Here is a 12798-nt window from a genome sequence, read left to right on the forward strand (position 1 = left end):
GCATTGTGGACCCATGGGTCAACCAAATCTATCCACGAGTTTAGTTTTAAAAAAAATTCAATTTTAATAAAAATACAATATAATCAATCAAATTAAGTTTAATAAGAATGTAAATAAAATCTCAATAATTAATCAATTACATAAATATCAATAAAATAAATAATGTAGGAAAGAGATGTAATTTACGTGATGTCGCAGAAATCAGCTTAACGTATTAGAAAATAATGAGTTTAAAACATAAGTCATGATTATAATCCCCAATAAATCAAATTAATAAATAGTTTTTCTTCTTTTCATTTCAAGAGAAAATCAAAGTCCTAAAAAGAAAAAAGTAATTTGATTGAGAAAAATCATTAAATCTTGTTCATGATCACCATCACCGTCAAATTTCTAAATGGAAGACACGATGTGGTGCAACATCGTATCCTTTTTTTCAAATTTTCTTAGTCGATAACTCTAAAATTAATTGCTGTTTGAAACTCGATTAGGGTGCGGAGGGAGTTTGCTTGTGGTAACTCTTGTTTGAAACTCTTGATTTCTAGAATTCTCTTTACTTGCTTGGGCTGAAGTACTGTTTGTTCCATGTTATTTTGGACGTACCGTGGTTACCCAATTTTGAATCTGTGGTAAAATAATTGCTATGGAACATTTTGAAGAATTTTTCCCCTCCTTGTTACTGGGTAATGGACTGAGCGAGGGATAAGTTGGTGGAGTTAAAAATGGAAACTTGTAGTGTGTGTTTAACCCCAAACGGCAGTTAAATTAGAAGTTACAAATTTCCATTTCTCATAAAACGTGCATAAAAATGTGTGTCGATTTAACTCGACCTTAAACCAAACACATCCGTAGTGGGCACTATGATGCAAAGCAAGAAGCGATTTTACCATTGAAGGGAAAGGCATTGTGTGTGGTGGCCAGTGGAGCTCAATGTTTGTTTATTTTTCTTCTTCTTCTTCTTCAAGTTGGGCCTAATGTGATGGACTATGACACCTGATAAAACTTGAAACACTTTATATGTATAATCTAATTAAACACCTTCATCTTGATCAAATACTTATAGATCTTTAATCCAAAATAACAACAGTAAGAAAATAGAATCTGTAATATAAGGATGGATAAATAGTATTTAAAGCACAATAATAATAGTATTTAAATATATAAATAATAGTATTTAATAGTTTGTATTTAAAGCACAAAGTACAGGGATAAAAAAATTCTGTACTACAAAACTAGATTAACCCATTTATTCATAAATCTAAAAATATCTCCTTACTGTCCCTTTTTAACACACTTAATTCCTTTGTTAGTCTCTCGGCATTATATTTTGTTCCGTCTTTCAAATTTAAATTTATTTTTTTAATCCTTAAATTTTGGAAATTACTCTTTTTAGCCTTTTCCATGAGTGTGCATCAAACAAAAAATAGTAAATCGATAATGTATGACAATTTTAAAATATAAATTCTAGTACCTAAAAAATAAAAGTCAAATCTTGATACCTAAAAACTATCACAAAATGTAAATTTATTTTTCTCTATTTGACATATACTCGTGGGAGAAACTAAAAATAATTATTCAAAATTCAGAAATTAAAAAAAAATTTAACAGACTAAAAAATAATTTCAAAATTAAGGAACTAAAACAATAATTAAGTCTGTTGTTTAATTATATGTAAAATTTAAATTCACATGTGTGGTCCAACTTAATTTTTCTAATAAGTTTACCTACTTAAAATGTACCGTGTAATATTACACATGATTTTCAGTTTAAATAACGAAAGTAAGATTTTATTCAATAATCCAATTGACTTGTTTATACTTCTAAGTTTTTGACTTGTTTACACCAAAACTTATAAGCAATATCTTATAATAACCACTTTTGAACATAGTTTTTTTTGTTAGGTGGGGGAAAACGAGGAAAAAAAGAAATAAAAAGAAACACAAGACAGCACAGATTAAGACCTTCGGAACCAAGACTTTTTTTTTAAGGAGAAACTAAGGCTTTTTATACATTGATATTTTATACTTCTAAGTAAATATCTTATAATAATTACTTTTATTTATACGTTATTGTTTATACTTATAAGCAATACCTTATAATAACTACTATTAAACATCGGTTGTTTATACTTCCAAGTAATATCTTATAATAATTACTTTTAAACATTAATTGATTGTTAATACTTCTACGTAACATCTTATAGAATAACTACTTTTTAAGTAAATAAAAAAATTATGAATATATGGTTTAATTAAAGTTTAATATTTGTATTTATTTTATTAAAATATTTTTCATCGTCAATAAAATAATTCAATCTTAATTAAATATTTATAATTTAAAAAATAACGTCATTGTATACATGTACTACACTAGTATTTGTGACGTGCGCAACGTAAGAACAATATTCATTGGTTATCAAGTTATTTATATCATTCATAAAATATATAAAATTTAAAATGTTTTTATAATTTTACTGAGGAAAATAGAAATAGTTCCCTAATATAAAATAATAATACAAAATAAAACTTCTAACACAATCATGATAAAGTTAAAAGATTCAGTAATTCGGATTAAGGAAAAGTATTGGGATAACACATTAATGCACAGAGAAACAAAATGACTCTAAAAAGAAAAATCATTTTCATTGAATTATTGTTTCAAAATACACTTATTCATAAATAATTGTTGGAAACAGAATGAAATTTGATAAATAATTTTTTAGAATGAAAATTGATAATTAATTTGAAATAAATATTTTTTGAATGAAAATTTGAAATAAATATTAATGATCAATTTATTCATAAAATAACTCTGATAGTTCGATTTTATTCCATTATTTTAAAACCGAAATATTTATTAGGAAACAATATGAACGGAAATTAAAATATAATTTATACGATACTAAGTTTAAAAATTATAAATATTGAATGCAAGAAATTTGAATTGATAATAAGAATATCATAATTTATACTGTTTTCTTTTTTATTCAGCTGCAGCCACCCTCTCTTCATCACGTGGTAATGAAAAAATGGATTAATATATTGAATTTGATTTCTGTGTTGTCTTTTCTTATGTTATCTCATGAAAATACAGTTATATTAATATTTAATGATAATATTTAATTTTAAAAATAATTAAAATTGTACAATTTTAAAAGAACAGTATAAAGAGGGACAATAGAGACGGTAGATCCGTATATATTAAGAGGTGATCATGATAGAGTTAAAACTCTCAGTGTTAGACATGGCACCCATTAAGTGACCAATTAAATTAAGTTCAATTCACATATAATCGATTATGGATGCTCCTCTTCTTACCCCATACAAGATGGGCAACTTCAATCTATCCCATAGGTACCTCTGAAGGAATTAAATTGCCAGTGGCTTAAATATATTAAATTGAATTGTTCTGGTTTTGCAGAGTTGTTTTGGCACCGCTCACCAGACAGAGGTCTAGTTACAACAACGTTCCTGAACCACATCTAATTCTCTACTACTCTCAGAGAACTTCCAACGGAGGCATTCTCATTTCTGAAGCTAATGGCATTTCTGAAACCGCTCAAGGGTACCTACACACTTATTTCAATTCTCTCATTTCTGCTAATTATAATTTGCACCTTCACTCCAGTACTATCACTATACATAATAATAATACATGTCAAGGTATCCACACACACCTGGCATATGGACAAAACAGCAAGTCCAAGCGTGGAAACCCATTGTGGATGCCGTTCATGCCAAAGGTGGTATCTTCTTTTGTCAGATTTGGCACGCTGGAAGGGTTTCAAATTCAGGTTTTTTTGCCCCCTCCCTCAACTTGCTTTATTATAGGAAAATGCTGTATGAAACAGATATATACATAGACAATTCTTGATTTTGTCAAAGCTTTAGTTTTTTTTTTTTGTTTTTTTAATTCCAGTTCAATGATATTTTAACAAGTAGGTTTGTACTGTTTCGTATTATATCCGAATCAGATGGTAATGGTACAATACTACAATTTTATATTGTACGGATAATTTGATGAAAATTGAATTATATTGGGTATCATAATATTTACATACAACTCTTGATTTCTGTCAAATCTCTTTTTATTTAAATTTATCCAACAAAATACTTATTTTCTATATTCTTGCTAATTAGCAGTCCCGTATTGCAGTTTAGAGTTTAAAAATCATACAAGATAATAGTTGATTAGTTGACATTGGAATTGTAAAAAACTCTTTACACTCAATTATAACAGGTTTTGGCAGACAATAGTATGTATGGTTGTTGAATTCAAAAGGAGATGATTCAAGATTTTTGTTGTTGAGTAACTACATTCTGATATTTGTTCAGTTTATCAACCAAATGGGCAAGCACCGATATCTTCTACGGACAAGCTACTCGCACCACAAGGTCGAGGTGATGGCATTGATGAAGTACATTACACACCACCAAGGCGGCTAAGGACAGATGAAATTCCTCATATTGTCAATGACTTCAGACTTGCTGCTAGGAATGCTATCCAAGCTGGTAATTTCCCTTCCCTTTTGCTCCTACAAATGTTCTTTCAAATTGTTTTACAAACTAGACTAGCATACCCGTGGTTGTGCAAATTATAGGTTTTGATGGAGTTGAGATCCATGGGGCTCATGGTTACCTTATTGATCAATTCCTGAAAGATAAGGTGAATGACCGAACAGACCAATATGGTGGATCCCTTGAGAACCGTTGTCGATTTGCTTTGGAAATTGTTGAAGCTCTTGTAGATGAGATAGGGGCGGAAAGAGTTGGAATTAGATTATCACCTTTTTCAGAATATTGTGAGTGTGGAGATTCAAATCCCGAACAGTTGGGGCTGTACATAGTTAATGCCCTCAATAAGTATAGTATTCTCTACTGTCACATGGTGGAACCAAGAATGAAGACTGTTGTAGAAAGAGTTGAATGTCCTCAAAGCCTGGTGCTTATGAGAAAGGCCTTCAATGGCACTTTTATAGCCGCAGGAGGTTATGACAGGCAAGAGGGGATCGATGCCATATCTGAGAACAGGGCTGATCTTGTTGCTTATGGTCGTTTGTTCTTGGCCAATCCAGACTTGCCAAAGAGATTTGCACTCAATGCTCCTCTCAACAAGTATCACCGGGAGACATTCTACACTCATGATCCAGTTGTTGGTTATACTGACTACCCTTTTCATGCTGAAGAATCCAATGTTGTAGCATCTTAGGGTAGAGAGAATGTACTATGCTATGCTAACTACAATAAAAGGTAATTCATAATTTTTCTTTGTTTATTTCATCCATTGCATTCTTTTTTATAGTGTTTACAATGTCTAATACTGATAATGATATTAATTCCGTTGTAACAGAATTGGATTGTGATTTGAAGTGGATTGTGATTTGAAGCTGTCCCCTAACAAGCAACAATGCTAACGGAATTAGGCACTATTGCTGGGTTCCTTTACACTAATCATTCAAGTATGTTGGTTTGGTATGGGTGCGGACTGGTCTGGTGTATACTGTGATTTGTGATGTATGCTGGGGTGGGCTGTTGTTGCTATCAGAGAGGCTCAACTTTTAATAAGCTTTTCTTTCCCTGCAAATTCCTATTTGCAATTTGGTTAAAGATTTTCGTTCTCTTACGTCTCTAGTAAGGTTTTGGATCCAGTTCAGTTGACACATCATCTAAATTGTGAGGTAGAAATAAATCATGTTGAAAGAAAAATACTTTTTTTTGTTTGCGCTCATGGTCGTTGAGGAAGATTAGTTACCGCGTCTAACCATAACTACTTCGAATCAATATCATGATTAATAAAAAAAGAAGAGATGTTTTCGAAATAATAAAAAAAAAGTGTGAAGGGAAGAAAAAAAAAGGAAGGTTTAATTATACAATTTGTCATTTAATTATATTTTAAGGTTCAATTTGGTTCCTCAATTATTTAAAATGAAATAATTATACCTTTCCATCAAATATGTTCATTATTTAACAAAAAATGGTACGTTTTGTATTATTTGTCAATACAATTGATGTAAAGCATTATATTTTTTAAATCGATTGTTTGACAACCAATGTAAAAAGATGTCCTCAAACTTTATCCAAACTCAATCTTTTACATCAAACAATTAATTTAAAAAACACGTTTTATATTAATTGTATTGACAATCGATGTAAATAATATTGATTTTTGTCAAATAATTAATGGATATGATAAAAAAGAATATAATTGCTTCATTTTTAAAAAATTGAATGACTAAATTAAACTTTTTAATAATTAAAGAAGCAAATTAAATCTATATATATATATAAAAGCCGAAAAGAAACGGCCTTTGATTTTTGACCCACTCAATTTAGTCCGCTTATTTATTTGGGTTGGTCTAAAGTTGTGCAATTTTATTTTGGGCGAAGAGTAAGTCCAGACACTTGGTTATATCCGGTTAAATTTATTTTTAAAAAAAACATTTTATGTTAACTTTCTAAACGAATTTTTTCCCTAAGTTGAGGTGGAATCAAATACGAGTTCCCTGTTAAATCTTAAAAAAAATGGAAAAGGAATAATATTTCCTTAAAAAAGTAGCTATTGACTTATTTGGTAGCTGATTAAATTCTATAAACTGTATAGATAATAAATGATTTTTTTTATGCAAATCCACATCTTGTGAAACGGCAATATCATATTAGATTTTTGTAACAAAGGTAACGCTTGACGTACAAATAGAATGGAAAAAATATTTTTCTTTACTTGATTTATTTTTTTCTTAATTTTGATATTTTAATAAAATATATTTATATATTACGTGTCGTCTTATTGAAACCCATTTTTAAAATTTCACCGAAGAGGCAATGTCCTATTCTGTGGACAAAATTAAAAGAAAAAGGGCTTATTTAGTTGGGTTTGACTTCTCTAAAATGAATAGAAAAAAATAAAATTAAGAAAAATAACTTCACTAAAAGTGATCATCAAAAATATTAATCATTAATGAAATTAGTAATTATTTTATATGATATTATGATGACAAAAAATAAAATAAAATAGATCGTTGTCTGATCCAAAAATAATTGGTATCTGAATGGGCCATGTTATTTTATTTCTTTCTATTTTTGGTTTCTTGAGTTGAGTTTTGATCTTTGATATATTTCATATTGAATATTTCTTGATTTTGAATTCAAAGGTTCTAATCAAGAACTAAAGAAGAACAAGAGTGGTAAAAGGTAAGAATGCATATTATAAAAGAAAAAGCCTTGAAAGAATAATATAGAAGTGAACTTAGATAAACACTAAGTTTGAGTGGTGAGGTCTTATTCTGTTTATTACTTATGCACTAACTTTACTTGTAGGTATGGCTTCTACAAGTTGAGATGTTATTCCATCATTTTCAAAAACTGCAAGGCTCATCGCGGAGATGATTAAACTTGATGATCAAATGAGAAGAATGAGTTATGAAGATGAAGAAAGGATGGAGAGAATGAGAAAGGAGAATGAGGAGAGTTTGTGAAGAATATACAGAAATAATGAAGCTTTAAGTGTGAGGATCGAAAATTTAGAGCAAAAAAGAAAGGACAGATAATCTAATTCTTCTCATGGAGAAGATGAAAAGTATGAAGAGGATGAGGGAGAAAGGAGGAATGAGAGGTATAGGAAAAGAATAAATCATAGAAGATATGGAGGTAGGCAAAGAGAGAAAGGGATTAAGGGAGTGAAGGTGAAGATTCCCACTTTTAAAGGGGCTTGTTTGTGCTCACAGTCGCTGACGAAGATTAGTCATCGCTATTGCGCACCCAACGTTTTTCTTGTACATCCAACAATTTTTTGTTTTTTTTTTCTTTCAAAATTATCCCTTTTGAGAAACATACGGATTGCAAATCCGCATGAAGGATTCATATGGATATAGATTCACAGTCCATAACGACGAATCCATAAGGCCATTACCTTCTCCACCTCCTCTTCACCAACTTCGCTACACCACCTCTACCACGCTGCAACATCGTCACCGCCCTTTGCTCCAACCTTTGACACACCGCCACCTCCCTCTTGTCTCGCCTAGTGGCATCGCCGCGCTAGCTCCTTCATTGTCGCGCGAGGTCATTGCCCCCTCCTTCATTGTCGTGCGAGCGCCTCCTCCTCACACCTCGCCGCATTGCACCTCTCTTTGCTCCTCCCCCTCACGCCGCCCATGTACTTCATCGTCGCCAAGTTTGCCGTGAAGGTCAATGGCCTTACGGATTGTGAATCCATAATAACCTTACGGATTGACAATTCGTATAAGTTATACATAAGGGTGTTTTTGATTTTTCATCCTAAATGTTGGGTGTAGAAGAACAAATGCTGGGTGTTGGAAGAAAAACCCTTTATTATTTGATCACAAGTGGGTGAAGAAGAATGTTGGCCAACCAACACCCTTAGCCAATGGTTCTTGTTCTTGAAATTAATTAAGTGCAGTAAGATTTTTAAAAAATATACTTAGAATGAACATGTATTCACTTACTTATATACTAAAATTAAAATTTTTACAGCTCAATCCAACCTATTTATCGAACTAACAAGATTGCCGAGAAAGTCTTACATACACGCAACCTCAATATGTCGCTATTGCTCACAACCATTCAAAAAATGACACCTCATCAAAATAAAAAAATAAAACTTAATTTATAGAATCTAAAGTTAAAAGCATGTGAGTGTCAACTGCCAACATGAACTTCTCAACCATCAATCTTCCAAAGCCATGAACTTCTCTGGAATCGGCGTTCAATTCGAACAAACATTCACTAAATTGCTGCAAGTATCTAGAAAATTTGGCAAACAATTCATAAATGGGAATATTCGAATTCGGAAAGCATAGAGAAGATTTCATCTGGAATCCCACAATTCAGAGAATAACCACATAATTATTTAAATCCACACGCAAGCAAGAACAAAACAATGATACATCACGCAAGTCTCAACAATTTAAAGACTCAGCTCCGAATTGAGAGTCACCGGCACCGAATCGAGAGTCCATTCTAGAAACTCGTCGGCACACTGATCTTGACACCCTAACCTTTGAGCGTCACCTGATTCTGCTCTTCCACCATTTTTTCTTTGTTTCATTCATCTTGTTGTTACCGCTTCGTAACGACCTTGGTGCCTTTGAATTTTGGAAACAGTGCCTTTAGGGATGCATCAAGCTCACACCCATCTGAATCTCACGTGCCTTCATTTATTTATTTTTAATTATAATGAGGTATCATGTTTGAGTGGTTGTGTACAACAAGTGTTGGATTTGCATCAAACTGAGTCTAATTTTGACACCCTAGTTCAATAAATGCAGGTCATATTAAAAGTAGGTTGTGACCCATATCAACTTATAATATATTCTGGATTTGCAACTCTGGATTTTGGGAAAGATTAGTACCAAACTACTTTCCACGTCCCCATAGTTAATTTCACAGTTTTTGCTGCCTAAGATTCTTGGTAAAAGACAAAAATAATTCTGTATCATTCTTGCTAATTCAATAGTTTTTTCAATAACTTCCTTTCACTAATAAATGTTTTGAATCTAAGATTACCGAGTCACCTAAATTTTGTAGTTTTGTACTTATACCTAAATTTCAGGTAACTATATATGAATCGTTGGGGCCACTGACGCCTCCTGTGGGTTACTGTATTGTTGAGCTTGTAGTTATAATTTGTCGGGGAAAAATAAAACCTTAAAGCTAAAATTAGTTCAGTGGTCCAATAATGCATTTAAGATTTTACCCACCAGCAATAAATTTTTACCAGCTCATTGGTAGAGAAGAACTCTAGCCACGAGTGAACAAAGATATGGAGCCAGAAGAATACATATATACACTTACTTGAGCTGGGAACAAGAAACTTAAAGGCAACACAAACTGGACAAGCAAAATCATTATATAATTATGATAAATGATTTACCTGCTTTTGCAGTTGGCGCAATGGGGAAGTGCGGTTGAACTACTCTAATAAAATTGTTACCAAAAACTACACCACTTTGCCCGGCCATATTTTCCTAATTATGACAACCTTTTTCACCTTGTATACTTGTAATCAAAACTCTATGGCAGCCTAGGAACTACATAGATTTTCATCACCCTAGTCTCTAGCACTTATACTTTTCTGATTAAAATATAAGTTATTGGTCGTTTCTACAGTGAGCAATGTAGATTTTATATTTTATCTTTTAATTGGTCACACGTTAAAAAAATCTAAAAAGGGAAAATAGACGAGAGGTAGATTCTTCCTTTAACCTTGTATCGAAAAACAAATATAAAGAATGTGTTTATACAAGTGAGAGGTCTACATCAGAGTATACCATTGTACAATTTGCTTGTATTAATGTCTTTCCTCTTTAATGCAAAAGATAGTGACCGATGAGGATAGCTTTGTCACATTTTGAATTACTAAAGTGTACCCCAAACCCAAAATCCATTCTATGGTAAGGCTAGAAAGAAGAAAAAGAGCCCAATGGGATGGGGTCTCCCTCTCAAAGCAGGTAAAGCAAAGAAAGAATCAAACTAGAAGACAGTAAGAGAGAGAGAGAAGAAAAATTCATTGCTGCGGCCTTTGACTGCCTCGATAATTTTACCACCGATTTTACAAGGTAGGTAATTTAAAAAGACAAAAAGCAAAAGCAAGAAGCAGATCTTCTTGCAGTTCTTTTTGGTTTTTTGTGACCTTTTAATATGTAGGTGTAAACATCAACTATTTTCGGGGAAGATAACCTAAATTTTATAGTATGATTAAGTGAGTGTTTGGTGTATTGTTGGAAGACCCCTCAAACGTCAAACGTGGATGAATCAAAAGTTATAAATTTTCTTACAAAAACATGTATAAGAACGTGTGTCTGTTAAACTTAATCTTAAATCAAACACACACTAACACATGTTACTATGTATTTTGCTCACAAACATGAAATAAGTGAAGCACGCTCTAATATATGTTGATTAAGGACGAAAATTGTTGGTATTAGTACAAATTTATTATGTATTATCATATTATTATCTAGTGCTAATCTAATAAGAGAAATGATAGTAACCCAATTTTTTTATCACACTTTTTCATACCGTTTAAACTATTTTAGAATCATATTTAATGTGATTTTTCACATTTTGGCTGAAGCTATTAGTTTTGCTTCTACTTTTTTTCCTGTATGACTTGATAAATTGCATCATCGAAATATATCTAAATTCACCTTTTTATTATTAGCTTAAATTTATTAATAATCACAAAATTATATGAAACTTATTTCTTATTTAATCAATTCTACTTATAAATTCATAGTTTTTAAATAAAAAGAGTGTACTGGAAGAACTCAAAGAACTATGACAGAGAGCTAGCACTCCTTATCAATACCCCCAGGAGGTAGGGGTGGAATTGAACGGATCTTTATTAAGCTTTTGGTTTTGGACTAAACTTTGATCATGTTGCAGTATTTTTTGTGTTTTTTAAATTTAAATTGTAGTTTTATTCAAGATAATCAGGACATTCTAGGTTGGTTTGAGTTACGGATGTGAAATTTTGATTTTAATTAGAAAAAAATACTAAAATTATGTTGAATTTTTATCTTTTGCTGAATTACAACGGCTGGAAGACAGAAATATTAGCTTTGTGATTACAATTCTAAAACACCAACTTGTGTTAGTCCGTTATGATGAATACCTTCATGAGAGTACCAGCAATGAATACTATGGTCCTATGTTCCAACCAGTCAATGTTTTACAATTATTTGTTTAATTGTGACCAATTAATGCTTTCCGAGCATAAAACCTCAATCCTTTTCGTCATCAAGATATATTTATCTTAATTCTTACATTAACAGTAAAACTCCCATTTTGCCCCTTTCTTTTTTCATAGTTTCAAATTCTACCACAAATACAAAAAAAGGTTTGGTGCAATACCGTGAGGTTGATTCAAACCTCTGCGTTCAATTAAACTAACACTTGATGACAGTACGAATATTTCTATTCCTTTCTGTTGTGAAAAAAAGTATCATAGTTTCTTTTAAGATGTGCTTAGTGCTGCTCTTTTTTATATCGTTATCATAGTCATTTCCCATATTCATATTTCCATGTAGAATTCTCTTTTTTAAGATCCTATAATAGTTGGTACTCTCTTCAAACATTTAGTTACACATGACAGGCTATACTCCTGAAAATTCATACAAAATCACTCATTTCTTCTTTTTTGGTTAAATATTTGTCATTTTGTCTCAGAGTTCAAAACAAATTAAATGATATTTATAAATAGAAGAGTCATAAATTCAAAATGTCAACATATTTTTGAACAAATAAATTAGTTAAATTAAGTTTACTGGCTTATTCAGTTTGTATATTTAAACAAGAACCGCATATGATATTAGAAATCATGCATATATATCTTACAGAAAACACTAAAGGGTCTAATTCATTTGATCCAACAAAATATATAAATATTATAAATTTTTTGATATTGTGTTTAATTTTTAAAAATAAAAAAAAAACTAAGAGAAGACTTAAATCTAAAATAAAATAAAAAATGGAAATGAAAAACAAGAAAGAGAGAGTCAATATTAGGCATGAGGCGAAGCGAAAAATGACAACTTACAAGATAAATTAAAGAAGATTGTGAAAAGTGTTAAAACATTTTTAAACAAATGTCATCTAAACTAAGTGTATTTTTGGCTGTGCAGTACAAAGACAAAAAACCACATAAAAACTTTTGGCAAGATGAAAGTGATAAGAAGTTACTTCATTGTAAACATGAAAACTTAAGAGAGTTTCCTTCACCTCGCAACAAAAACTAACATTTGCCAACTCTATTAGCACATATTTTTCCTCACTTTTGGAC

At 31.2% G+C, this 12798-nt stretch overlaps 1 protein-coding gene and 1 long non-coding RNA gene across 2 annotated transcripts; one reads left to right on the plus strand and one right to left on the minus strand.

Moving 5' to 3' along the window:
- The first annotated feature begins 3216 nt into the window (after nucleotides 1-3216).
- On the plus strand, nucleotides 3217-5654 carry LOC114375505 (putative 12-oxophytodienoate reductase 11). The gene is made up of 6 exons (XM_028333298.1): nucleotides 3217-3350; nucleotides 3418-3561; nucleotides 3660-3790; nucleotides 4332-4508; nucleotides 4598-5246; nucleotides 5347-5654. Exons 1-5 carry the CDS (start codon nucleotides 3295-3297, stop codon nucleotides 5203-5205), a joined length of 1116 nt encoding a protein of 371 aa, XP_028189099.1. The 5' UTR covers nucleotides 3217-3294; the 3' UTR covers nucleotides 5206-5246; nucleotides 5347-5654.
- A 2782-nt stretch (nucleotides 5655-8436) lies between these two features.
- LOC114373538 lies at nucleotides 8437-10053 on the minus strand. The gene is made up of 2 exons (XR_003658419.1): nucleotides 9889-10053; nucleotides 8437-8759 (listed from the first exon to the last, which is right to left on the minus strand). It is a non-coding gene; the product is annotated as an uncharacterized LOC114373538 (long non-coding RNA).
- Between the last annotated feature and the right edge of the window lie 2745 nt (nucleotides 10054-12798).

This window comes from Glycine soja, chromosome 11 (assembly GCF_004193775.1).
Source record: "Glycine soja cultivar W05 chromosome 11, ASM419377v2, whole genome shotgun sequence".
NCBI classification, from domain to species: domain Eukaryota; kingdom Viridiplantae; phylum Streptophyta; class Magnoliopsida; order Fabales; family Fabaceae; genus Glycine; species Glycine soja.